The following is a 26049-nucleotide window of genomic DNA, read 5'->3' on the forward strand; positions in this document are numbered from 1 at the left end:
TGTTTATCTCCCTCTCTCACTTCCTGGTCTACGGCAAGGAAGATCAAAGAAGGAACGGACACCAACGTCATTTTCGTCATTTCAGGCTCCATGGGACGCCGCCATGACACTTTGGCCACCCAAAATTAACATTAGCGTCTATGAGCACTTCGTCACTTCCGCCACCCAAAAGTGGCCACCCGGCGTGCCAACTTCCGGGTGTTGTCTGTTCCTTGTAGATATTCCTTGGTCTACGGAGCGTGACGTCACCCAAGTAGGAAGTCAGCGAAAATATCAGATCTACAAGCTCACAACGCGTCGCAACCAACTCTATGGTCGCACCGCGACGCCTTGTGAGATTGTAGATCCCACATTTTCGCCGCGTTTCTGGCTTCACTGAAAGAAAACCTTATATTTTATTTAAATAAGGTTATATTGGGAGTAGATTTTAAATGTACGAGTGAATAATATGTATAACCTCCACATGATTACCCTTAAAAAGAATAATACGATTATCGTATTATTCTTATCGTATTACGATATAAAGAACACTTCAAAACGGTTGAGATTGACTATCATGTCTATGACATTAATATAGCACATTACACACAACAGTAAAGTAGCATATGAGTTGTAATAACTTAGATTTGTTTTGCTAGATAACCTGAGAAAAACACACGTCAAGTAAAGTCATATATTTTATTTATATACAGTAGCGTATTACATAAAACGTCAACTCCATGTGCTTCACACAAAAATATACAGTTTATTATTTAGAAACATCTATGGCTGTATCAAATTCCATAAATGAAGACTAAAACAACATTTGATCAAATGATGACACCTTGTGGTCTCTTTTGGAGTTGCAGCCTGGTGGCAAAGCATTCAGGCACACTCACAGAATCTGATCACTATGATCCACATTACAGAAAAAAATGCCAGATTTGACATTGATGGTTGTGTACTAAAATTAATAAAATACATTTTTTTAAAGCAAAATCCCTGAGTGTTCATTTCATTCAAAAGGAAAACCATGAGTTTCATGCGTAGTGTCAGCCCTGAGTCAGAAAGAGAAGGGATTCTATGTTGTTCTCATAGTAGCAATGGGTGAGCTGACTGTTGTGGGTCTGTTAGCTCTAGATCCTGGTGGAGGGACTTTAATTTCAGGAAGAATGTGCCATCTTTGATGGATATGATGAGCAGCAGGGAGAAGAGACAGGCTACCTCTGAGAAGAAGATGAAGAACATCTGAAGAGGAGGAACGAGAGAAACATGTGGTTGTGTCAATACAGACATATCAATTATATTCTTATTACTTTACAGCTAAATCAAGTTTATGTTTATTAATGTTGAGACAATATGAAGCAGGGCTGGGACGATATGAACATTTCATGTCACGATTATTGTGACCCAAATAATTGTGATTTACGATATCACAGCGATAATCAAAATATTCCCCACATCCATTATTCTGGGGCGGAAGCCACAGAACGTTTGCCAAAAAGCGGATCTACAAGATCACAACGACACCAAATGGACATAAACATAAAGAGACATTTAGTATTACACTACAGGCCAGACCGCACCAATGCAACTCCTTGCAACGTTATGAGAAGTTGCAAGGAGAAGTTGCAATTATGAGAAGTTCTCATAATTGGTTCTACTGCCCAAAGAGAATCAATAATAAGTAGACTTGGTAACCTGGCTAAAGAAAGTAACACTTCTGTAAAGAACCTGGGGGTGATCATTGATGCTGAATTACATTTTAATACACACATTAATCATGTCACGAAGATTGCCTTTTTTCACCTTAGAAATATTGCACGAATTAGAGCTTATCTGTCGCTGAACGATGCAAAAACGCTGATCCACGCTTTCGTTTTCTCTCGGCTGGATTACTGCAACGCACTTCTCTCTGGTCTGCCAAAGAAAACAACTGACAGACTACAACTTGTTCAAAATGCGGCAGCCAGAGTTTTAACTAAAACTAAGATAAGAGAACATATTACTCCAGTCTTAGCATCGCTACACTGGCTCCCGGTTGTTTTTAGGATTGATTTTAAAATACTTTTACTTGTTTATAAAGCTCTAAATGGTCTGGCACCTTCGTACCTCTATGACTGCCTGCATAGATATGTTCCAACCTGCCCACTCAGGTCAAGTGCAGACCTACTTGAGGCGCCAACAATGACAAAAATATGGTGAAGCAGCTTTCTGCTTCTACGGACCGGCAGCTTGGAATAAACTCCCACTACACCTAAGACAGGCAGCCTCTGTGGATAGCTTTAAAGCACAGCTCAAGACCTATTTCTTTACTCTTGCTTTTAGCTAAATGTTTAAATCCCTGTGCTGCTAATTGACGTCCGCACTGTTCTGAAATTGTTATTTCTCTGCTTAATTGTAATCATTTTAATTATTTATTTTTATTCTGTATTTTTTTTTTTTTTTTTTACTTTCTCTCTGTTAAGCACTTGTGCTTCATTTTCTGCTCTGTAAAGCACTTTGAGCTGCATTTCATGTCATGAAAGGTGCTATACAAATAAAGTTTTATTATTATTATTATTAACTAACCATATAGGAGGATATTACTGTGAAGATAGATCAAATAGGAGTTCAGTCCATTTCAGAGACTTCAACAGGCACCATATTGTTTTCCCCAAGCTGGTTGGGATTCACGTTTCTGTCCGCCACGACTTCGATCAGACAGCGCACTCATCGACTGTCCCACAATATTCTAAAGAAGTATTATAATGGTCAAACTTCAGCCTTGCAGCTCCCTCAAGCCTCAGGGCCTCACTGTCGGTACCCCTGGTGTATTGTCGTCAAGTGATTTAACCACCCTATACCTCAAAGAACTGCTACACCGAAGCCTCCGCTCCTCAAACACCAACCTTCTCCTTACCCCCGACACCAACCTCCGCACCATGGGTGACCGGGCCTTCAGCTTCACAGCCCCCAGCCTGTGGAACACCCTCCCTGAGCACCTGAGAGCTCCACAACCCTAACCCTAACCCTAACCCTCCCTGAGCACCTGAGAGCTCCACAACCCTAACCCTAACCCTCCCTGAGCACCTGAGAGCTCCACAACCCTAACCCTAACCCTCCCTGAGCACCTGAGAGCTCCACAACCCTAACCCTAACCCTCCCTGAGCACCTGAGAGCTCCACAACCCTAACCCTAACCCTCCCTGAGCACCTGAGAGCTCCACAACCCTAACCCTAACCCTCCCTGAGCACCTGAGAGCTCCACAACCCTAACCCTAACCCTAACCCTCCCTGAGCACCTGAGAGCTCCACAGTCCACTGATGCTTTTAAACGCCCTCCCTGAGCACCTGAGAGCTCCACAGTCCACTGATGCTTTTAGAAATGGACTAAAGACACACCTTTTTAACAAAGCATTTTTAACTTAGTCTATGCCCTGTTTTAGCTTAGTTTGATCCGACCTTTTACTATAGGTTGGGTCCTATATGTTTATGTCCTTTGTGGACTGGTTGCCTATTTTTTTATTTTTATGCTGTTTTTCTTCTCTGCCTGTTTTTAGTATTCTGCTTTGTAGCACTTTGAAATTCGCAAGAATGTAAAGCGCATTATAAATAAAATGTATTATTATTATTATTATTATTATTATATACTTAGTTCGGCTAGGGCTCTATAATAGGCCCCCCTCAGGTTTTTGATAAACAATAAATATCTTCTTCGTGAAGATAGAAGCTCTACAAACTCTACAAGCTCACAAAGTGTCACAATGCGACGCATTCTGAGGATCTGAAACTTTTGCTTAATGTTCCAACAAAATAGGGACGCCAGGCTACGTACGAGAACGTTGATTAAAGAAAAACAAGCACTCCTCTTCTCCTGCCATCCTTGAAAAAGAAAGAGCAAACAACAGGACACCCACCTGTCATTAAAGTCTCCTTCGTGTCCAATCCCAGTGACACGGTGTCACTTAATTGCACATGAAAGAGCCTTCAGTATCGCGTCCCTAGGAAGCAATAGAAACACATACATTAAGTTATGGCATAGAATGATAAGAGCGTGCTCCCCACTTTTGGATGTTGTGCATTTATTCCGTAGCTTTGAATAAATAAACGTGAAAGTTAACAAACCTTATGAATGGGATGTACGACAAGCCATACCTGAAAGCAGAACAGGATTTGTTGTGTCACAAGGTTTTCTTTGTGTCAAGTCGTACTATAAGAACGTGAGTACAATCTTTAAATGTAATGGAGGCCAAACTGTAACTCACCAGGCAAACGATAAGCATTGTAGAATAACAAATAACAACGCCAGACCAAAGTTCTTCCACTGTAAGAGAAATAATACATCAGTGGTGACTTGGATAGAAGCATATAGAGGACTCTGTCAAAAGAGACAATTAGGGATAATCTAATATCACAATAGTTTTAACCAAATACCTAGATATTGTGACGTAAAGGTTTCTTAAAAGAATTGTTCAGAAACAGTAAAAATAGCCAATGTACAAGCCCACATCACTTAAGCATAAAATAAGGCTTAAGGGCACAGTCTTGCCACACTTTTATTCTATCTATGAGAGTAGATTCTGCCAATGCATTTCAATGGAAATGAAGCAGTTTGCTGCCATTTGCAGATTTCTGCAAACAATATGCTCCATTCCCATTAAAATGCATTGGCAGAATCCACCAGAGGTAGAATAAACGTGCGGGGTGACCGTGCCCTATTAAAGTGATTAAAACCAGGAAACAAAACAGCCATTATATATTACACCCAGTCTCATATCACAATATTGATATTAATTCTCATATTTCCCAGTTCCAGAGTCAATGGAACACTCTGTGTTGCATAATATATCTGCATAAAACAGCACTTTTTTTGTTGTTTGCATCAAATGTAGGCTTACTCACCCAGAACGCTGCACAGAGAGTCAACACAAGGCACGTCTAAAGAAATGGACGGGACAAGAAACATGGAACGATTAGATTAATACTTTAACTCTGCATTTTCATTGTCAATATGACATGGCCAAGAAGACAAGCAACGCTCGCTCACTAACATAAAGGGAATGAATGTCCACTGAGGTTTGGCAGATGCTACATTACTATTATTTAATGATCCATAATGACAACATTCAAAAGTGCTACCAAAAAGGTTGAGGTTGGTTTCGGTTTAAAAAACTAAACTAAAACTGATCTATCAAAAAGTATTTGTCCCCACACTCCTTCATGTCTTGTGACATTAAGTTGAATTAAGTCATTCGTTCTTTCATTAATCCGACTGAGGATGTTTTTTTGTTTGACACATCTGACCAGAAAATAGTTTTTGGACAATTCAACAAAGAGCGCACTTTTCACCCAAGAAACGAGATCCAAGTGTAGATAGTCTATTTGGCTTTGAGGGCATTAAATGTTATGGTTTTAGGTTGCCAAAACTATGAGACCATAAGACTTTATACTCCCATGGGGCAAATTGTTCTGTTCTTGTTCGACAACAAAACATACAAGAGCACACATGAGCACACAGTGACAGCAGTGACAACAGAACAAGACAGTCAGCTGACAGCACAAACTAAGGTCTGTGCAGTGAGGCGAGGTCTGTTGTTAAGGCCCTCAAAGGTTCCAGGGGGGTCCACAACAAAACACTTTAAACACTTAATTTGTCGGCTACTTTCAGGGGAAAAGGTTGATGTTTGATAACAACATTTTGACAAATCTTCTCTTATGGAGGTCCTTTTGAAAACCTTAACAGCACAATTCTTATGTTGGTAGTCCCTGGCACAGAATAACTTGGAGAACTTGTTGCACATCGTTGGGTGGCGGGTGCTGGTACAAAAATACAAAAACTACAAAACGTCTAATGTTGTTAAAATAAAGAGGTTGGTGCTTTACACATCCCTGTCACAGATGAATCCCATTCAAACGGGGGTCCGCAGCCAGTGTAGTGCTCAGCACACATCTAACCTCACGCAGTCAAATACATATCAATGTGGTGGGTCCTTCACCTGAACCCCTGAAATAAATTAACACTATATACAGTACACTCACCAGCATGATGGCAGTGGCCAGGGCTCTGGTTTTGTCACACATTCTTTTCAGCTGCTTCACTGGACCCATCAGGAACATGGTGCTGTGGGGACACACATCACACAACGATACACAGTCACAACCTTCCAGGAAACAAGCACTCACACTTTATCAGTGGTTGTGTGATGATGATGTGGTGTTAACTCTTACCTGCACAGTGAACACACGTTCCCAAACGTGTACATCACTATGAAGAGAATGATCCCAATCTTGGGGATGAACAGCATGCATACTCCCTGCAGAGATGGAACATAAAGATGTCACATTGACTTGGGTTCTGTACTTTGTTTAGCTTATCGATCACATATTTAAGCAAGGCTTCTCAACCAGGGCTATGGGAGTGGGGACCCCCACCCCACCAGGAGTCCTGGAGGGGGTTCAGGGGGTCCCCACTCCCCAGCTAAATGATTAAATATTTTGGAACCAAATGGACATTTGCATGCAGGAACTCTATAACTCAGGGTGTGTAGTCTGTGTACACATGCAACCATTTGTACACTCTCAAACTTGCATAAACACTTGTTTTACAGATTGTGCTCCCCTGCACTGCTGCCAAGAGAAAATACAAATAAGTGTCAATTAATTGCTACATTCTGTGACCTTATCATTCCATAACTTCCTTGAAATAGGTTGAGAAATCCCCATCTTTGCATGGCGTGTGTTCTTCTAATAGAAAGACAGTTTAAGAGGAAGAACAATGGAGAAGACATTCCACAGAGCCAGATAGACCAGTAGAGCAGCACTGGTGGCTCTTCGTGTTGTCATCCTGTGCGTCAAAGCTGATGGAACTCAACGATTACATTTAGTAACTAAATAAATCAATACAATGATATCATTACCTACCAGTACAGTGCACACCACCCCGATCACAAAACAACCGATGAAGCCCTTCACACGTGTACCCCAGCCTAGAGTGGACGCTTCCTCGGCAGCCTACGAAACAAAGTTGTCACGTTTGTAATGTTGTTGTTTTGTTTTTAACACAGTTGTTGTGTGCGTAATGGATCAAATGTTAACCTGGATTAATGGCATAAATAAAGCAGACTTTACCTGCAGTACGGTGCGGTCCTGTGAGCGCTCCTGTCCAGTCACCACAGACTTTAATTTGTCCATAACAGTTCAGATCCTCACAGTACGTCTCTCTGCTTCCACTGTGGAGACACTTTGATGATTTTGTGTGCGGCGCGCTTCATTCATGTGCGTAAAAGCTGTTGCTCCGGGATACTACTCCTCTCCAACTCCAATCAGCTTCGTTCATGTGCTGCTACCTGTTGCTACGGGTTACTCCTCCTCCAATCAGCGACGTCACTAACCTGCCGGCCTATGGGACCAGTTGCCCGTGGCAGCACAATGATATTAAGAGGTGGAATACCACAATGTAGACATATAGACCTACTTGTCGATTATACATTTTTTTCACTTGGGTAAAGTACAAAAGTGAAGGAGGACTACCTGTGAAGGAGGACTACCAGAAGAACACCAACACCTCCCTTTTTTTTTGGACAAAATATCAATAATACATACAGGCCTATACAAAAGGAACAAGGCAAAAAGCAGTCACATTACTGTAAAATAATAATAATAATAAGCTCGAGGTAATAGGCAATACATTCATCACAGATTCTTCTGGTTTCATAGCTTTAGCCTTTAGTGTTTGTACAATATTTTAAGGTTTCTAAGATTGATTTGCTGAGGAAACTGCATGTATCTCCCTTATTTTGGTACTGCACTTATAGGCCTACTCATGTCTTTTGGATAAATCAGTGCCGGTTCTAGGACTCAGGTGGCCCTATGCATTACTTTAGGTGGCCCCTCACTAACGAATGCGCGCATACGCGCACATCCGACCGTTAGTGAGGGGCCACCTAAAATAATCTGTAGCACCCAGGGCAGGAATTTCATGGAGGCCGTGAAGGCCATGGCCACCGTTGCCCCTCAGTTTGGCCTGGTGCCCCTCAAAACAATGGCATGACTTGAGGCCACAGTGGCCTTAATGCCCTAGCTGACTGTACAACGTTCTACTCTGTCTCTTTCTTATCTATATGTAAACAGTAGACACCAGTGTCTCTATCTTGTCATGTAGACACCAGTGTCTTTTGTTGAAATTCTAAAATCTTAACTCCCCCTGGTCCCCATCTTTAAAACAATCCAGTTACTTTGATTGGAGCAGATCTGACCATGGATCAGATTGTAAATATCATAATTTATCTAGTTAACTGCAGATTAGGTTATCATACCGAACCCAAAACATTCAACAATTATTTCAATGGACTAAAATCTTGTTTTATTTGATGGCCTTCCTGCCCATTTGATGGCCTTCCTGCCCTAGCATTTGGCCTTTGTGCCCTCAAAAAATGTACAACATCAAAGGCCAAGTGGCCTTGCCCCTAAAATGACAAAATCCCAGGCCTGGTAGCACCAGATCAAAATGTGCATATTGACTTGCTCATGAATCAAGTACAGGCAGCCAGGCATAGAGTGAAGTTTGGGATTATGAGGAAGGGGAGCGCATATTAAAATAATAACGCTAGTTTTTGGATTGGGGATACATGACATAATGTAACAATATGTTTAAAAAAAATGTGGTGAAGAAAAAAAGAGTTGAGCCGGAAGGCAAAGCTCTCTGTCTACCGAGCAATCTTCGTTCCTACTCTCACCTATGGTCATGAAGTGTGGGTCATGACCGAAAGTATAAGGTCGCGGGTGCAAGCGGCCGAAATGGGTTTCCTCAGACGGGTGGCTGGCTGGTATCTCCCTTAGAGATAGGGTGAGAAGTTCAGTCACCCGAGAGAGACTTGGAGTAGAACCGTTGCTCCTACACTTGGAAAGGAGTCAGCTTAGGTGGTTCGGGCATCTAGTACGGATGCCCCCCCGAGCGCCTTCCTAGGAAGGTCCTCGATGCGCGTCCCACTGGGAGGAGACCCCGTGGCAGGCCAAATACCAGATGGAGGGATTATATCTCCAAACTGGCTTGGGAACGCCTCGGTATACTCCCTGAGGGAGTGGAGGAAGTTGCTCGGGATACAATCTGAGTTCCCAGAGGTAATTTTTTCCGCCACTACTCGGGATAAGGAAATCTGGAGCTCTCAGTTAGAACTGTTACCCCCGCGATCCCATTCCGGATAAGCGGTTGAAGATGGCTGGATGGATGTTTAAAAAAATATCTTCTTCCCTTGATGTGGCCCCCATGGTTGTGGCCCTAAGCGGCCGCTTATGTTGCTTATATGCCAGGAACCGGCCCTTGGATTTATATCATCTCAATAATTGTATAAATTACAAAATTAACTCTTCTCTTAGATTAAATATTCTTCATATATTATCTTTCAAATAAAACATCAGACCTCCCAACTTGATTATCTTAGGTCTAGTTCCCAATGTAGCTATACGCATGGCATCAGGCGCAAACAAATCAGTCAGCTCCATATATAGGCACTTGGGCACAAAAGGGGGCATGCCCATATTTGGGCATATACTGATGACATCAGCGACGTCCACATACAGTATGGGCATAAGGACTTGATTGTGATGTAGCAACTGTCCACAGCCATCCTCTGACAGAGTAAGTAAAATATACAGATGTCATATTGGACCAATTATATATTATATGAAGAAACATGTGAAGTGGTCCTTGAACAAAAGGCTTCAACTTTTGTTGAGTGTTAATGTAGATCATAACATACAGTATCGGTCAGGCTCGATCAAACCAAGTCATTCATCTCTTCATACAGTAGGCCTACATGGATTGTATTGTCGCTGTTATTATTGAGGATTTTATTTTTTAATCTAACATGCCTGTAACAAGCAGAATAGTACAAATATGAGTCTATTGTATTGCACACACAATTCAATACATGGATCTCTGGTTGCCAAGGAACATACTTCAACAGCACTGGTGTCTTTATCAACACAAATGGATACATTTTTACCCTTCCAGAGTTAAAAATGCAATCCATACCGTTGAATAAAAGGTTAAAAGGCAAGTTCACCTCTGGGACAACCTGATCTTATTTTATTGTTGTCTGGGACAAGATGAACACATCATATATGATGCAGCATGATGCATCATATCATGCAGCATGATGCATCATATCATGCAGCATGATGCATCATATCATGCAAAATGCATCATACATGCAGCAAAATTAGACTTGATTCATTCATGCTGAAATACTAAAATATCTAAAACACAGATTGAACCCAAAAGAAATATCTCAGGATTGTGTTGATCTTGTCCCAAACAACAATACAATAAGATCAGGTTGTCCCAGAGGTGAACTTGCCCTTTAATTTAACCAACCTAGAATGATAATACAATATAACGTATTTAACATAACTGTGGTGATTGTAGGCCTGACATTAGATCCTGTGGTGCGGTAGGACACCTGCTGGTTGAAAAGAGGTATTGCATGACATTCAAAGAAATGTTCCCATCATTTCCCCAGCGAGCTCTCCTTTAAAGTTAGATTACTGAAACTAGTCCTTAACCGTTCAAAGATATGAGCTCCGAAATGATGTGCAGTGTGTGGGTTATGGGGTGTGCACTGTGCACACAGTATGAGGGATGGAAAGTAACTTTAACTGGTGCTTGCATGATAATATGTAGGAGCATCAATGTAAGAAATACCTGTTTCGTTTAAAGGCTACAGAGATACTGTGTACCGATCTACATGACAACATCTGAAAGAGGGCCAGCCAACACAGTGAACACACCCACACACACACACACACACACACACACACAGAGCTGGTTAAACATGTTGCCCCATGCTAGAATAGATATGCCTCATGCTAGATGCAGAATAGATAGTAGTTACACCATAAAAATGCTAATATACAGCATATGATTTGTGAAAGTGACAAACGGGCTTCACAGTTATGTCAGGTGTGTTCATATGCTAATGGTGATGCGATTTCAGATCAATTGCTCCAGCCACTGAGGAGAAACGCTGTGACAGACAGACAGACACTCACTCAGACAGACATTCGCAAAATTATAGTATAGATGTTGCCAGTCTTCTGGGGTTGGAATCCCTGGGTAGGAGTGGGACACGAGGATTACACTCTGCAGCTTTAAATCACAAGTTGTTCATGTTTAGTAAAGGCACAACAATTGTATATTTTACAGCACTTTATTCTAGTCTTACATTTTGCACAAGTGGGACATTTCTAACAATAATACTCAGGGTCATGAGTTCAAGCACCTGGCTTTGTGCTTCCAAGTTACAACTACTATGACCCAATATTAAAAGCTATAGTTCAGCCTAACAGAACAGTGTGCAATTCTTCATGCAAGGTGAAAGAAACCTCAAGAGGAAACAGAACTCTTTGGTTTTAATAAATGGAATACTTTAAGACTTTCCTTTTATACAACAAGGTGACTAATCACAATAACAAGGATTTCTGCCTGTTCACTTCTGGCCAGACTCTAAACCCAGGAGTCAGGACTAGTTCAAACCAAGGTTATTATAGTTTTTATGTTTGTTATTTTTTCTATTTCAATAAAGGGGTTATTTTTCTTTTCAAAGCGGGTTTGCTAGTTTAATTTAGCCAATTCTGTGAAAAGGGCATAGTTTAGTTTAATGCAGTGTTTTTATTATTAGAATGTAATATGGGGTATTTATCAAAACAGGTCAGAAAAAGTATTGTGGAATAGAAAATGACAATCAGCCATTTTCTAAATGATTTTAGTTATGATGTATACTTGTATAGTACTGCTGCTCAAAGAAATGAAGGGAAAAAAATGTTCCCTTAATTTATTTGAGTATAGTATACTGTAGTACTCCTTTAAGGGAACATTTTGTTCCCTTCATTTCTTTGAGCAGTGTATATTCCAATGAACCGTAGCCCCCCCAGGGTTGACACTGTGTGAAATTAGTTGATCTACAAGCCCACATTGTGGTGAGTTTGAAGATCTGCAAACCTAGTAGTAGGGCTTTGTTTTCACCTGTGTTTTTTGTCATTTCCTCAGTTTTAGTTACTACTATAATAACCGTGGTTCAAACTAACATAAATCCACTTCACAGATCAGTAATATTGTAATAAAGTGTATAAACTAACAACATAAATCCACTTCACATATCAATAATATTGTAATCAAGTGTATAAACTAACAACATAAAACCACTTCACAGATCAGTAATATTGTAATCAAGTGTATAAACTAACAACATAAATCCACTTCACAGATCAGTAATATTGTAATACAGTGTAACTGCTGCTTTGGAATATACAGAAAACTCAACGTACTGTAGAACTATGCAACCTTTTTCTTATGAATAAAATGTAATTTCGAAGAAGAAAAAAAAAAACGTACGGTCGTGACTCGTGACACGAAAAAAGAAAATTGGTCCCTGACACCAGAGTCAGACCCACTCTTTTGGAAACTGTAAACTAGACCATTTGTTCCCAAACCTTTTCATGTCAGGGACCCCCAAATTGACACTTATTAACCCATGGACCCCAAATTGAAAATATATGCCAGAGACCCCCATTTAGAGGAGATTTTTACAGCTCTAGCAGTGATTCCCAATCATTATAATTTCAAGGACCCGCAGTTTGACATGCATTTAGTATTTAATGACAAATCTCTGAGACGCCAATATTTATACTGTAAAATCAATGAGACTTTACAGCCCGAGAGCGTTGCGAGGCGTTGTGAGCATGTAGATTGACTATTTTCACAATGTCTGCCTCTAATATTTGACAATTTGGCCAATGTTTAATTTGTCATTTTAGAGCTATTAAAACGTCCTTAAATTGTCACTTTAGAAATGTGCAGATAAACCCTGTATACACTTAAACTTTGTTGGTTTGTTTACTGTTACTGAGTGAGGAAACAATGTTGCACAGGTTGAGAACCAACGTACTAGACTCCATACAGGAGGGTATCTGGTGGAAGACGAGTGATGTTGATGATGAGTGTCTGGTTTGTTCTTCATGTCAGTCCAATCTCCTCCAGCACGCTGTGAGGGCTCTCTGATTCCTACAAGGTTCTTCATGTCAGTACAATCCTCTAGAGTTACACTGATTCCTACAAGGTTCTTCATGTCAGTACAATCCTCTAGAGTTACACTGATTCCTACAGGGTTCTACATGTCAGTACAATCCTCTAGAGTTACACTGATTCCTACAAGGTTCTACATGTCAGTACAATCCTCTAGAGTTACACTGATTCCTACAGGGTTCTACATGTCAGTACAATCATCTAGAGTTACACTGATTCCTACAAGGTTCTACATGTCAGTACAATCCTCTAGAGTTACACTGATTCCTACAGGGTTCTACATGTCAGTACAATCCTCTAGAGTTACACTGATTCCTACAAGGTTCTACATGTCAGTACAATCCTCTAGAGTTACACTGATTCCTACAGGGTTCTACATGTCAGTACAATCCTCTAGAGTTACACTGATTCCTACAGGGTTCTTCATGTCAGTACAATCCTCTAGAGTTACACTGATTCCTACAGGGTTCTACATGTCAGTACAATCCTCTAGAGTTACACTGATTCCTACAGGGTTCTACATGTCAGTCCAATCTCCTCCAGCACGCTGCGAGGGCTCTCTGATTCCTACAGGGTTCTACATGTCAGTACAATCCTAAACTAGAGTTACAACTGACCTTCCCTGGCAGCATCTTCAGAGCATGATTTGTGCCAACGCACGGGAAGAGAGTTTCAGTGAACCTGTGAGTGATGGTGTGCAGGTGTGTGTGGGTATCAAGGTCATAGAACAACAGCTTTCCTTCATCCCAGTCCAGCTGGACTCTGATCCTCTGGGGATCCTGCTTCAAATGCAGAAGTCTGACAAACAACCCCAAGCTTTGGTGCCCTGGACGAGTGGAAGCTGTGTAGTAATCATGATTGTGCAGCCTTATATTCCATTCCTCAGCCCCTAGGCCTGCGCCCCCCTTCCTCTGGTGAGACTCTGCTACCACCCCCAGTGTCCAGGACCCATCGTTGTCTCCAACCTCAACATCCCAGCTGTGAGTCCCTGAGTTAAAGCCCTCAGAACCCAGGACACGGGGACTGAGATCAAACCTCTCTGGGTTGTCAGGAAGCCGCGGTCTGTCTTCTCGTTGTCCCACACTGGTCAGATCATCAGACAGGAGGAGTTCTGGATGGGCGGTGTTGGGGTCCAGAATGACTGGATTGTAGGAGACAATGTCCTTCATCTTCTCCCAGACTCTGAAGGTCAGGTTGCCCAGGTGTTTGGTCACGTCTATCAGTGGCCCTGAGGCCGGCTGTGGGTCTGGCAGTGAGAGCTGCGCTTTTTCCATGGTGGTCTTGTAGTTGAGCAGGAATGAGACGTTGTCAGCTCTCAGCTCCTCCCTGATGGCTCTGATTGTTTGTGAAAGGGTCTTTATAGTGATGTTCAGAGGCTCAAGACGTTCCCTCCCCGTCATCATCTGACTCTTCTGCTCTGCTTCCTCCCTCAGTGCAGTGATGCTGGCCTCCTCTTCATCTTTCAGAAACTGATGAAGCTTCTTAAACTGCTCCTTAATCTGACTCTCTGTATGTCGTAGCTGGGCTGCAATATGTCTTGCTGTGATCGCACCGTCTACTTGAACTTTATTAAAGACCTTCAGTTTCCTCTGTAACGTCTTCAGTGTTTTCTCGACTTCCAGCTTGCGCTCCAGAGCAACTGCATAGACGGGTCTGTAACTGTGACCGCTGTGTTTTTCTAAATGAACACAGAAAACACACGCTGGCTGTTCACATTCCTGACAGAACAGTTCGAGTTCCTCTGCATGCAGACTGCAGAAATCCTCAGACCCTGATGAAGTTCTCTGACGTTTTGAAGCTCTCTGGCGTCTCTCCTGTATGAAGGCCTCACTCAGGTTCCTCAGAGCCAGGCTACGAGGTGGATGATCCGTCGGATGAACATCCTTACACACTGCACACTCATTTGTTCTCTTCTCTCTCCACCAATTGTGCACACACTCTTTACAGAAGCTGTGGCTGCATGACAGGACAACAGGATCTGTAAAGATGTCCTGACACACAGGACAGGTCAGATCCTCTTCTGGAAGAGAGGACATGGAAGCCATTTTGCCGAGTGAAGTTACAAACACTCTGCTCGATAAAGGACACCAGCCAGTCAGTTAATGTTAGTGAAGTTACAAACACTCTGCTCGATAAAGGACACCAGCCAGTCAGTTAATGTTAGTGAAGCTACAAACTCTCTGCTCGATAAAGGACACCAGCCAGTCAGTTAATGTTAGTGAAGCTACAAACACTCTGCTCGATAAAGGACACCAGCCAGTCAGTTAATGTTGGTGAAGCTACAAACACTCTGCTCGATAAAGGACACCAGCCAGTCAGTTAATTTTAGTGAAGCTACAAACACTCTGCTCGATAAAGGACACCAGCCAGTCAGTTAATGTTGGCAACACTAGAATGTTCCCTGAAGTTGACTTCCACGGTGAATCCTGCTTCTTGTTAAAGTCCAGTCAGCAGCAGGTTCCAGTGGTCTGGGTCAGTGCTCTCTCCTGTAGGTTCCAGTGGTCTGGGTCAGTGCTCCCTCCTGTAGGTTCCAGTGGTCTGGGTCAGTGCTCTCTCCTGTAGGTTCCAGTGGTCTGGGTCAGTGCTCCCTCCTGTAGGTTCCAGTGGTCTGGGTCAACGCTCCCTCCTCTAGGTTCCAGTGGTCTGGGTCAGCAGTCCTCCTGTAGCAGCAGGTTCCAGTGGTCTGGGTCAGTGCTCCCTCCTGTAGGTTCCAGAGGTCTGGGTCAGCGCTCCCTCCTGTAGCTGTGGACAGACAGTGACACAATGTTAGCTTGTAGATCGGCTATTTCCTAACAGTCTCTGTAAAAGATATGTGTTGAACTTCGGAAGCGCTCGTCTTCTGTAACACCATGTCCCGCTGCCTCCTGCACAAGGCTATGTGACATTTAGAAGAAGAACCAGCTGGTACACAGGACCGCTGAGTGACTTCCCACAAGCGCTTCCAAACTCCAGCACTTAGAAAAAATAATCACCTGAACTGAAGTTATTGATAGAAAGTAGCTCATAACATGTCTACACTGGGTTTTTATTAAACAAACACTTTGCAGATAGAAAGATGATTCTTCAAGCTCTCCAGAAACAGTCCACTCTGAGAGTGGGCGGGGTCTATGGTCTGGAAGCAGGCTACCAATATTGGTGAGTTTGAAGTGGTTTAATACAATCAAAGCAAAAAACTGTTTTGATGCATTGGCTGCCTATGGGAGGTATTGCAACCCTAGATTCATCTGATAAAAAAAAATCTAGTGTTGCAATTTGCGGCTACTACAAAACATACATTAATTAACCACTTAACCACTTAAGGAATAGTTCACCCCCAAAATTACTTTTTCTATTGATTACTTAGCCGCAAATTGCAACACTAGATTTTATTTTAATCGGATGAATCTAGGGTTGCAATACCTCCCATAGGGATCCAATCCATCAAAACGTTTTTATCCATCAAAAGTTTTTTTTTTGCTATCTGATTGTATTAAACGACTTCAAACTCACCAATATTGTGGCTCTATGGAAAGCTTGGAATGTATTCTTTCTATCTGCAAAGTGTTTGTTTCTGAAAAATCCACCGTAGAAATGTTAGGAGCTACTTTCTATCAAGAAATTGGCTTCAGGTGATTATTTTTTCTAAGTGCTGGAGATTGGAAGCGCTTGTGGGAAGTCACTCAGCGGTCCTGTGTACCAGCTGGTTCTAAATGTCACATAATGCAGGAGGCAGCGGGACGCTGCGTAATGGAAGACGAGTGCTTCCGAAGTTCAACACTTAGAAAATAAACCATGTCTGCTCGGATAAACCATGTCTGCTTGGATTTCTTGACAGAAAATAAATCATGACAATTCTACGTTGGATTTTCAGAAACAAACACTTTGCAGATAGCAAGAGTAAATTCCAAGCTTTCCATAGAGCCACGATATTGGTGAGTTTGAAGTCGTATACAATCAGATAGCAAAAAAAAAAACGTTTTGATGGATTGGATCCCTATGGGAGGTATTGCAACCCTAGATTCATCCGATTAAAATAAAATCTAGTGTTGCAATTTGCGGCTATTGATTACTCATGCCATGGAGAGTAGAGTTCAATAGTATTTTTTGGTTTTTGTCACATTCCTAAGACAAAAATATGATTCGTAAATGTACCCCCATTGATTCCGGATGGGGACCCGTTTTATCCGGAATGAATGGGGGTACATTTATTGTTATCACATTTTTGTTTTAGGAATGCGACAAAAAACTAAAAATATTATTGAACTCTAGTCTCCAAGGCATGAGTAATCAATAGAAAAAAAGTCATTTTGGGGGTGAACTACTCCTTTAAGCCCTATAGTGTGCCAATTGTAGTCCTACAGCGGCCATATTTTGTCAAACACAGGTGTACTGATTGGTAGATCATTGGTTCTATGCCAATCAAACATTTGAAACACCTTTGACCCAACATATGGCCACTGTAGGACTCTATTATAGCCTATATACATCTCGTCCATTTTCAAAAGATTCTTAATCTTATCCACAAGTTTCCGCGGGAGTTTACTGGGCGGGGTTGCACCAGCTGTTACTAAGTTCAAACGTAGCCTAGTTGCAACGTAAATTGCTTCTAAGTCAAGACTTACGCATTACTAAAATGTCAGGTGTTGCACCACACAAATTAGTTATTACGTATCTCTAAGTAACAACTAAATATTTACACCATCCCTTGGGCAGCACTAAGTCTTTACTAAGTAACCTATCTCTATGGGAGTAGAGCAACTTTCACTACTAACGTGGCAGACAGCATTATATCGGCTATCTAATTAATTCAACAATGAAACGACCCATCTGTTTAAAACATACATTAAGCCCTATATATATTTCGGCCATTTGAAAATAGCCGATCTACAAGCACACGATGTGTCTGCTATTAATAGAGTATTTCTATATTGCAGGATTGATACTTTTTTAATTCATTTGAGTACTTTTCAACCACTGCATATACAGCACAACAGCGAATTGAACGGTGCGCTCTCTTCCCCTTTGTCTCCAAATAGGTCTATGCGTTGCTCTGCGTTACTTCACAACGGGGGATACAATCCGTTTGCAGGGCAGTGCGCTGCGCAGGGATGCGCTCGCCCTGTGCGCGCTTATCAGTGACTTGTGTACTGTACATGCCAGTGGAGAGACGGAGGTCTCTGTTGACAAAAGTCGATACAAGCTTTATTTCCTTACTAGAAACAGTTCGCTTTCATTGGATTCGGGAGCTATGACGTCATTTTATGCGACTATACATTACTTTGGGAACAGTCTACGCATTACTAGTTACGTTATGCCTTAAGAAGTCATGGTGCAACACCTGTTAGTAACTCACTTAGTTACAAACTAACTAGTAGTTACTAAGCCTCTATCTAGTAAGGACTTTACTCCCTTAAGCCGACATCATAGTCGCCTGGGCGGTGGAAGGCTTTACACCGCCGTGTAGTCTTTTCGAGTCTTTTTGAGTCATGAAACTACAACGTTACGTCATTCCTCGCGGTGGAGAGCTTTACACCGCAAGTCCCAACACATCTCTCTGTTTTTACTATCAGACAGACGGGCTCTACACCTCGTTCACTGATTGGTCGACCTGGTCGGAGTTTGCGTCTGAACCAGAGGGAGGCGGGGGAGGACTTCACCGTGGGCCCCGTGACTATGATGTCCTGCACTTATTTTCTGACTTGCGGTGGAAAGCTCTCCACCGGTGGATAGCTCTCCACCGTACACTCTGATACGGCCTTAACTTAGGGCAGAAGTTACGTTCTGGTGGTGCAACTGGCCCCTCTGGAGACTATCAGGACCAAACTTCCGGGTTTAACAGCAGACATACAAGCTCACGTCGCGTCGCAGATGCAACCCGTTGTGAGCTTGTAAATCGGCGGCGGAAGATCGATGCAGACGTTTGCGCAATGCACTATGGGGCGTATTTCATACATTCTGCACAAGAGTTTTACTTTTACGTACGTTTTGATATAGGCGGCTAGGCCCAAGTACATTTTGAGACTTTTAAGAGAGTATTCCTAAATCGCCTAATTGATAATTTCACTTAAAACAAATCGTACTTTTTCCACCTCTGCGTGCACTTCAAACAAACATACCTGAAGGAAGATGGAAGAATGAATGAATGAGTCCAAGAACAGCTGCGTCCTGTCCTGCATACAAACTGTAATATAATAACACAACGTCCATAACATTACAAACTGTAATATAATAACACAACGTCCATAACATTACAAACTGTAATATGATAACACAACGTCCATAACATTACAAACTGTAATATAATAACACAACGTCCATAACATTACAAACTGTAATATAATAACACAACGTCCATAACATTACAAACTGTAATATGATAACACAACGTCCATAACATTACAAACTGTAATATAATAACACAACGTCCATAACATTACAAACTGTAATATAATAACACAACGTCCATAACATTACAAACTGTAATATAATAACACAACGTCCATAACATTACAAACTGTAATATGATAACACAACGTCCATAACATTACAAACTGTAATATAATAACACAACGTCCATAACATTACAAACTGTAATATAATAACACAACGTCCATAACATTACAAACTGTAATATGATAACACAACGTCCATAACATTACAAACTGTAATATAATAACACAACGTCCATAACATTACAAACTGTAATATAATAACATAACGTCCATGTATTTACATTGACTGATTGAAGACTTTATTAGAAGTTTGCATAGGAAAAGGTACAGTTTCATGACGGTACAGTTCACTGGTACAAGGTCTACTAAAAGGAGATCCATGAAAAGACTAAGCTTATTTCCACTGGAAACCATTGAAGCATCTCATATAACATTGAATGACAGACAAATAGAACACAGTACTATGCAGTAGATATGTAAAGAAAAAGAAAAAAGAAAACAGTAAGTCTAAACAAACAGTATATACAAAGAAGGGGCAGGGGAGGGTAGGGTTGGGCTAGGTTAGTTTTTTACCAGTTGCGAACGGCTGCTGCCTGTAAACAAACTGTAATATGATAACACAACGTCCATAACATTACAACAATGCCTGCAAATTGCTACAACAATCTCTAACACAACTATAGGGACTACAATATCATATTCTTTAACAAACTTACTCGTGACAAACAATAACAAACCTTAAACTCCCGCACGTGTTCTTCAAATGGAGAAAGAAAGTGCAACCACTAAAGTGTCCCCCTCACCTGACACACCACTATATTGGTTCCGGGCAGATTCAGAAACATTGATTGATTGAAGAATTTATTAGAAGATTGCAATAGAAACAAGTACAGTTTCATGACAGTACAAATCACTGGTACAAGGTCAACTAAAAGGAGAGCCTAGAAAGCCGAGGCTTATTTCCACAGGAACCACACCTTAGTATCTCAAGTATCTCATATAACTCATATTACCACACAGTGAGACAGGTCTGAATGGTCTGACTGCGAACCACAGATTGATTTTCTGTCAAATAAAATCATGAAAATCAGAACTTACTTTCTTTGACAGCCTAATAAGTAAGACAGCACAAAGTAAAGAAACGAGGAGAGGTGTCAGCAATGACAAACTCATTCCCTCTACCTCTGTCATCATTTAATTGTCAATAAAATAAAATTATTGCGACCGTAGGTCGCATTTACTACCAAAACCTCCACAGGCTGTCCGTGAGTGAGTCAGTCCGTCCGTCAGTCACACGTCACACTCTTGCCCTGCTCATATCTCCGCAACCGTTGCCCCGATCCATGCCAAATTTTGCACACACACACTCCTTACCTGCCAAACTATAGTCTGGTAGGATTCACTTTGAAATAGGGCTGCACGATTTTGGTAAAATATCTAATTGCGATTTTTCTGACTAATATTGCGATTGCGATTTTATTCGCGATATTTATTTTAAGGTAGGATAAGTGATAGTTTTTTTATTTTTATTTTTTTTGTTAAAAGGTTGATATAATAAATTATTTTAAACAAATAAAATCACTTCACTACTTAAGTAAAGCTTCCGAAGCTTCCGTTGAATATTTATTGTACATATTTGAAAAGAAACTGATTATTAATAACTAGGCTAATTCAGCAGCGAAGTGTGATGTCACTTCCGTGAAATGGCGTGAAATGTCGCCCTCTACGGGGTTCATGCTGGTATTGTTTTGTATTCAAATCGCCATTGGGGAATTTGCGATTGCCGCATATACGAACTGTGTTAAAAATATAAACACACCATGTGCGCGGACATGCTCTCAGCGACAGTCTGTCCCCAGACACGAGTGTCTCTCTGTAGTTTCCAACATTTAGGACAGCGTTGATTACATTTTCTCTGACAACAGGCTATATCAGATATGAATGAATATCATAAACTATGCAGAACCCCCCCCCCCCCCCCCCGCTGACAGAAACGCGCACATGGTGTGTTTATTTTTTTAACAGTCCTTATATGCGGCAATCGCAAATTTCCCAATGGCGATTTGAATACAAAACAATACCAGCATGAACCCCCTAGAGGGCGTCATTACGCACAAATGACGACATGGCTTCGTTTCTCTATTGGCAATCATGCAAATGGTTTGATTCAGTCAAGAAAGAAAGTACTGTATGTCGCAAAAAAAATGCACCCTAAGACACACCATGTTCCACATGTATGCAGGGGACGGAGGAGGGGAGCCACCGTCACACAGAAATCACTTTTGCGATTATTTGCACCTTTGCGATTTTGCTAATTGCGTGGTTCCAAATTACGATTTCGGTTTAAAAACGATTAATTGTGCAGCCCTACCTTGAAACATGGGCTGCATATTGTTGTAGTGTTTTTGGTTGGTTTCTGTTCTGAATGTTTTGAAGGTTTGCACAGGGCTCTACTTCCTGTATTGTCCCAGCTCAGATTCTGAGCCTGGGACAACTTCCTGCCCAGGAATATCATAGTTTTGGCCCAGAGGCTCTTCTCGCCCCCCTAGTGGCGAGAAAAAGAACCTCTGGGAACTCAGATTGGCCAAACTACAACCTCCAAGGACCCCCGGAGCTCCAGGGACCCCCAGGTCCCTGGGGGACCCCCAGATGTAAAAAATGACCAAATGTGCTAAACTGACCAAATGACCACCCCAACGGGGCTGCTCACGGGGAATTCCCGGGGACCACCGACTCCTGGTGCTCCAGAACGGATGCAAAAGTGGTGGCGCCCCCAGTGGAGGACCCCCTACACTGCAGCTCACATAAAATGCCGTAACTCCGGCTAGAAGCGACCGGGACAGCCGGGGCCGGTACCTATTCGTCCGCCTTGGCGGCGCGGAGGCCCCACCCCTCATTTTTCACATGGCCCTCTTCTAGCGCCACCATGAGGCCGATTCTTGCAAAACACATTTTTGGACACTCCTAAAATGTTTGCCCTAAAATCACGCAAATCGGTACACAGTATGTCTACACTCATCCCATCAACATGAATCTCTCCCATATAGCGCCACCTCCAGGCCGATTTTTAAAAACACATTTTTGGACACTGCTCCTACAGATTTTGCCCGGAAATCACGAAAATCACTACACAGTATGTCGACACTCATGTCATCAACATGGATCAGGAAGATTTTGGAAAAACACATTTTTGCCCTATTTGTGGAGATAAGTGACCTACGGTCGCTTATCTCCTGATTAGGGAGTCTTACTGGTATATATATATATATATATATATATATATTATATATATAATATATATATATATATATATATATATATATACACACACAGCATATATAAGTATTTTCCCCCCATTCTCAAGCCAGATGTTAATCCAGATTAATTAATACGTTTTGTCTGGACAGTAATACAAATCCAACTTTATTTTCAAAGGGAGCAAAGAAGGGTCTATGATAGCAAACAAATGAATTGAGAAGAGACTGTTTGTAGTCAATTTATTATCATCTTTGCATATTAAAACAGATCCACATTAACCAACATAGCTTCAAATCTACCATAAAACATACTTAATAATGCATTTCATTTCAATAGATTTGAACAGTCACACACTACAAAAAAAACAATTGCTCCAAAGTTAATAATCTTTATACTTAAATATATTCCAAGACCTACTCCTTTCAACTTCACCATCATAGGAAGCATAAACTCTTGGTTAATCAGTGCAAATATACTTGGGTTAAAACATTGACCTCTTAAACCCTATGTGATTGACCGGAGTCCCTCAGGGCTCTATACTAGTGTATGTTCTGTTTTCTGTTATTGTTGATCTGCTATTTTCTGACAAAAGATTTCCCCACAATATAATAGAGATGCTGGGGTTTAAGTGGTTAAACGCTACTTACCTTCAAAGTGGACTTTTCTAAAATAGGAACTCATATCTGTGCGTATATAAATTACTTTTACAGTTTTGGACAAGGCTCGTTTTGAGCCTGCCTTCCTGTACTGTAAATTGCAGGATAAATCCCTCGATACTGATAACAAAGAAGATTAAAAATCGACATAGTATATGATACAGTATAAATCCACATTGAAAAACCACATGGCATAAAATAACAGGAGTGTTCACTCAAAATGGCATATTTATGGCCTTTAACAAGAACCATGTAAAAATAAATCCAATACAATAAAACTAGAATGAATACTTCATGGCCATGAAAATTGCAAATAAAAATGGAAGCCTATTTATTTGGAACGACCTAATACTTAGAAAGATGGTTTGGAACTTGCCACGTGCTTAGTGAAGATTAGGCTTTAAGCACTCTCTGTTCACTTGACTGTTATGGGCATCAAATACTAACCTTATACTGCTGTGCTGCCTCTGGGCAACTGTAGGTTGGTATCTATCTACTGCACTACCGCATGGTGACAGACAGGGGGCAGACTTTTCCTATAGATTGTCCCAGATGAATTGAACAAACTGTCATACTTTTGTCAACATCTTTCTTCAGTGGTTGTCAAACCTTTTTGATTTCAAAGACCCAGAGCTCTGAGAGTGTGCACATGTGTTGTACACTCTCAGAGTTACAGAACAGTAAGGGTCCATTTGGAACCCCTTCAAGGGACTCCGAGTTCTGAGCTTGTAGATCTGCTACTTTTGATGCTTTTGTGACGCAGCAGTATGATCAAGTAGGGATTTAACTTACAAAAATATGGATATTTATGGAGGTTATATACAGTGTACTGCTGTAGTTCTAGATGTATGGAGGTTATACAGTGTACTGCTGTAGTTCTAGATGTATGGAGGTTATACAGTGTATTGCTGTAGTTCTAGCCCAGGTTTAGGAATTGTGTAAAAGCTGTTATTATCAGATGAAGTCCCGTGGAGGGCCCAGACTCACAGAGACACACTGACACAGAGCTGCAGCTGTGAGGATGATGATGATGATGATGATGATGGCTACATGTGTAACAATATGATCTCCACATCAAATATCCCCAACACCACAGACATCATGTCTCTTGGCACTGCCAGTTGGTTGCCACAATATGACTCACTTCATTATAAATTAAGGAACAAAAATGTAAGAATAAACAACACTTTGCTATAGACAAATCCACAGCGTGGCAACGCTCTGTGGATTGGAGAATAGGTTTGGGTTCTGTAGTTACCTCACCATGTTGCAATCGGCAACAGTTGTTCTGTTGATAATAAACTGATCATTTAAATTCTTGTCTCCCACATTGAGTTACACTCAACGCTCAAACAGGTCTCCAAGTCAGAGCAAAGCACATTCTGACACAATGTAGCGTAGCTAAACTTCTCTAAAAGGCCAGACCGTACCGATGCAACTAGTTGCACAAGTCCTTGCAACATAACAGTTTTAAGGCCATTTCACTCCAACTGCCATTGAGGATAATGGCTGTGAGAGGTTGCAAGTAGTTGCATGTTGCAAGGAGTTGCATTGCTGTGGTCTGGCCTTTACATGCACACTAACAAAACATGGAACTTCAAAGGATTCAAAAGTTGTTGTTTTGACGCTGTCTGGTTTTTGTCATTTTCTACATGGGCAGAATCCACTGTTTGTGTTGCTTGGAGACCTTTGTCATCGTGCAAAGTGTTGTAACTCAATGTGGAAAATACTTAGGAATATCAAATATTTTGGATTTCAAATCAACAGAGCAACAACCACTGAAGATATCACACTAACACATACATCAAGTTACATCTTGATAAAGGTTCATTACACAAACCAAAGCATCACTGAAGCTTTCACAAACAAGCTACAGTTTGACGTAGCAGCAACACTACTAACACTGGAGGTTAAAGAAGAAACAAACGGAGCGTCTAAACTTCAAACTCATTTCTAACACTGTGACAAAGATGCTGCTGCATGGTGAGCTCACACATTGGAACCATGTTGTTTACACTCAACCTCCCAGAGTGACGGCTGGCATGGATGTTTTAGAAGGGTGGAATGAGAGGTGTGTTTGTGCCAGGCACTGAGGACCACCAGCATGCAGGGTGGTGAGGACCCCCAGCATGCAGGGTGGTGAGGACCACCAGCATGCAGGGTGGTGAGGACCCCCACCATGCAGGGTGGTGAGGACCACCAGCATGCAGGGTGGTGAGGACCATCAGCATGCAGGGTGGTGAGGACCCCCAGCATGCAGGGTGGTGAGGACCCCCAGCATGCAGGGTGGTGAGGACCCCCAGCATGCAGGGGGTCCTCACCACCCTGCTTTAGGAATTGTGTAAAACCTGTTAATATCAGATGAAGTCCCGTGGAGGGCCCAGACTCACAGAGACACACTGACACAGAGCTGCAGCTGTGAGGATGATGATGATGATGATGATGGCTACATGTGTAACAATATGATCTCCACATCAAATATCCACATTCTGACACAATGGAGCGTAGCTAAACTTCTCTAAAAGGCCAGACCGTACCGATGCAGGGTGGTGAGGACCACCAGCATGCAGGGTGGTGAGGACCACCAGCATGCAGAGTGGCAGCAGGGTGGGTGGGTGGCAGCCAACAGCAGGGCAGGGTGATGGGCAGTGCAGCAGGATGGC

General features: G+C 41.8%; 2 protein-coding genes across 2 annotated transcripts; both read right to left on the reverse strand.

Moving 5' to 3' along the window:
- Positions 1 to 1071: 1071 nt before the first annotated feature.
- LOC308308473 (vesicle transport protein SFT2B-like) lies at positions 1072 to 7151 on the reverse strand (the record flags this gene model as incomplete). Its single annotated transcript, XM_080753888.1, has 9 exons — positions 1072 to 1227; positions 2882 to 2939; positions 4086 to 4115; positions 4226 to 4284; positions 4863 to 4898; positions 6000 to 6081; positions 6189 to 6274; positions 6882 to 6971; positions 7089 to 7151. The coding sequence occupies 9 exons, from the start codon at positions 7149 to 7151 to the stop codon at positions 1072 to 1074; spliced, it is 660 nt and encodes a 219-aa protein (XP_080610014.1).
- A 6474-nt stretch (positions 7152 to 13625) lies between these two features.
- LOC308308576 (E3 ubiquitin-protein ligase TRIM35-like) lies at positions 13626 to 15077 on the reverse strand (the record flags this gene model as incomplete). The annotated part of the gene is made up of 1 exon (XM_080753995.1): positions 13626 to 15077. One exon carries the CDS (start codon positions 15075 to 15077, stop codon positions 13626 to 13628), a length of 1452 nt encoding a protein of 483 aa, XP_080610121.1.
- Positions 15078 to 26049: the final 10972 nt, after the last annotated feature.

This window comes from Nannobrachium achirus (genome assembly GCF_963921795.1).
Source record: "Nannobrachium achirus genome assembly, chromosome: 1".
In the NCBI taxonomy this organism is placed as follows: Eukaryota; Metazoa; Chordata; class Actinopteri; order Myctophiformes; family Myctophidae; genus Nannobrachium; species Nannobrachium achirus.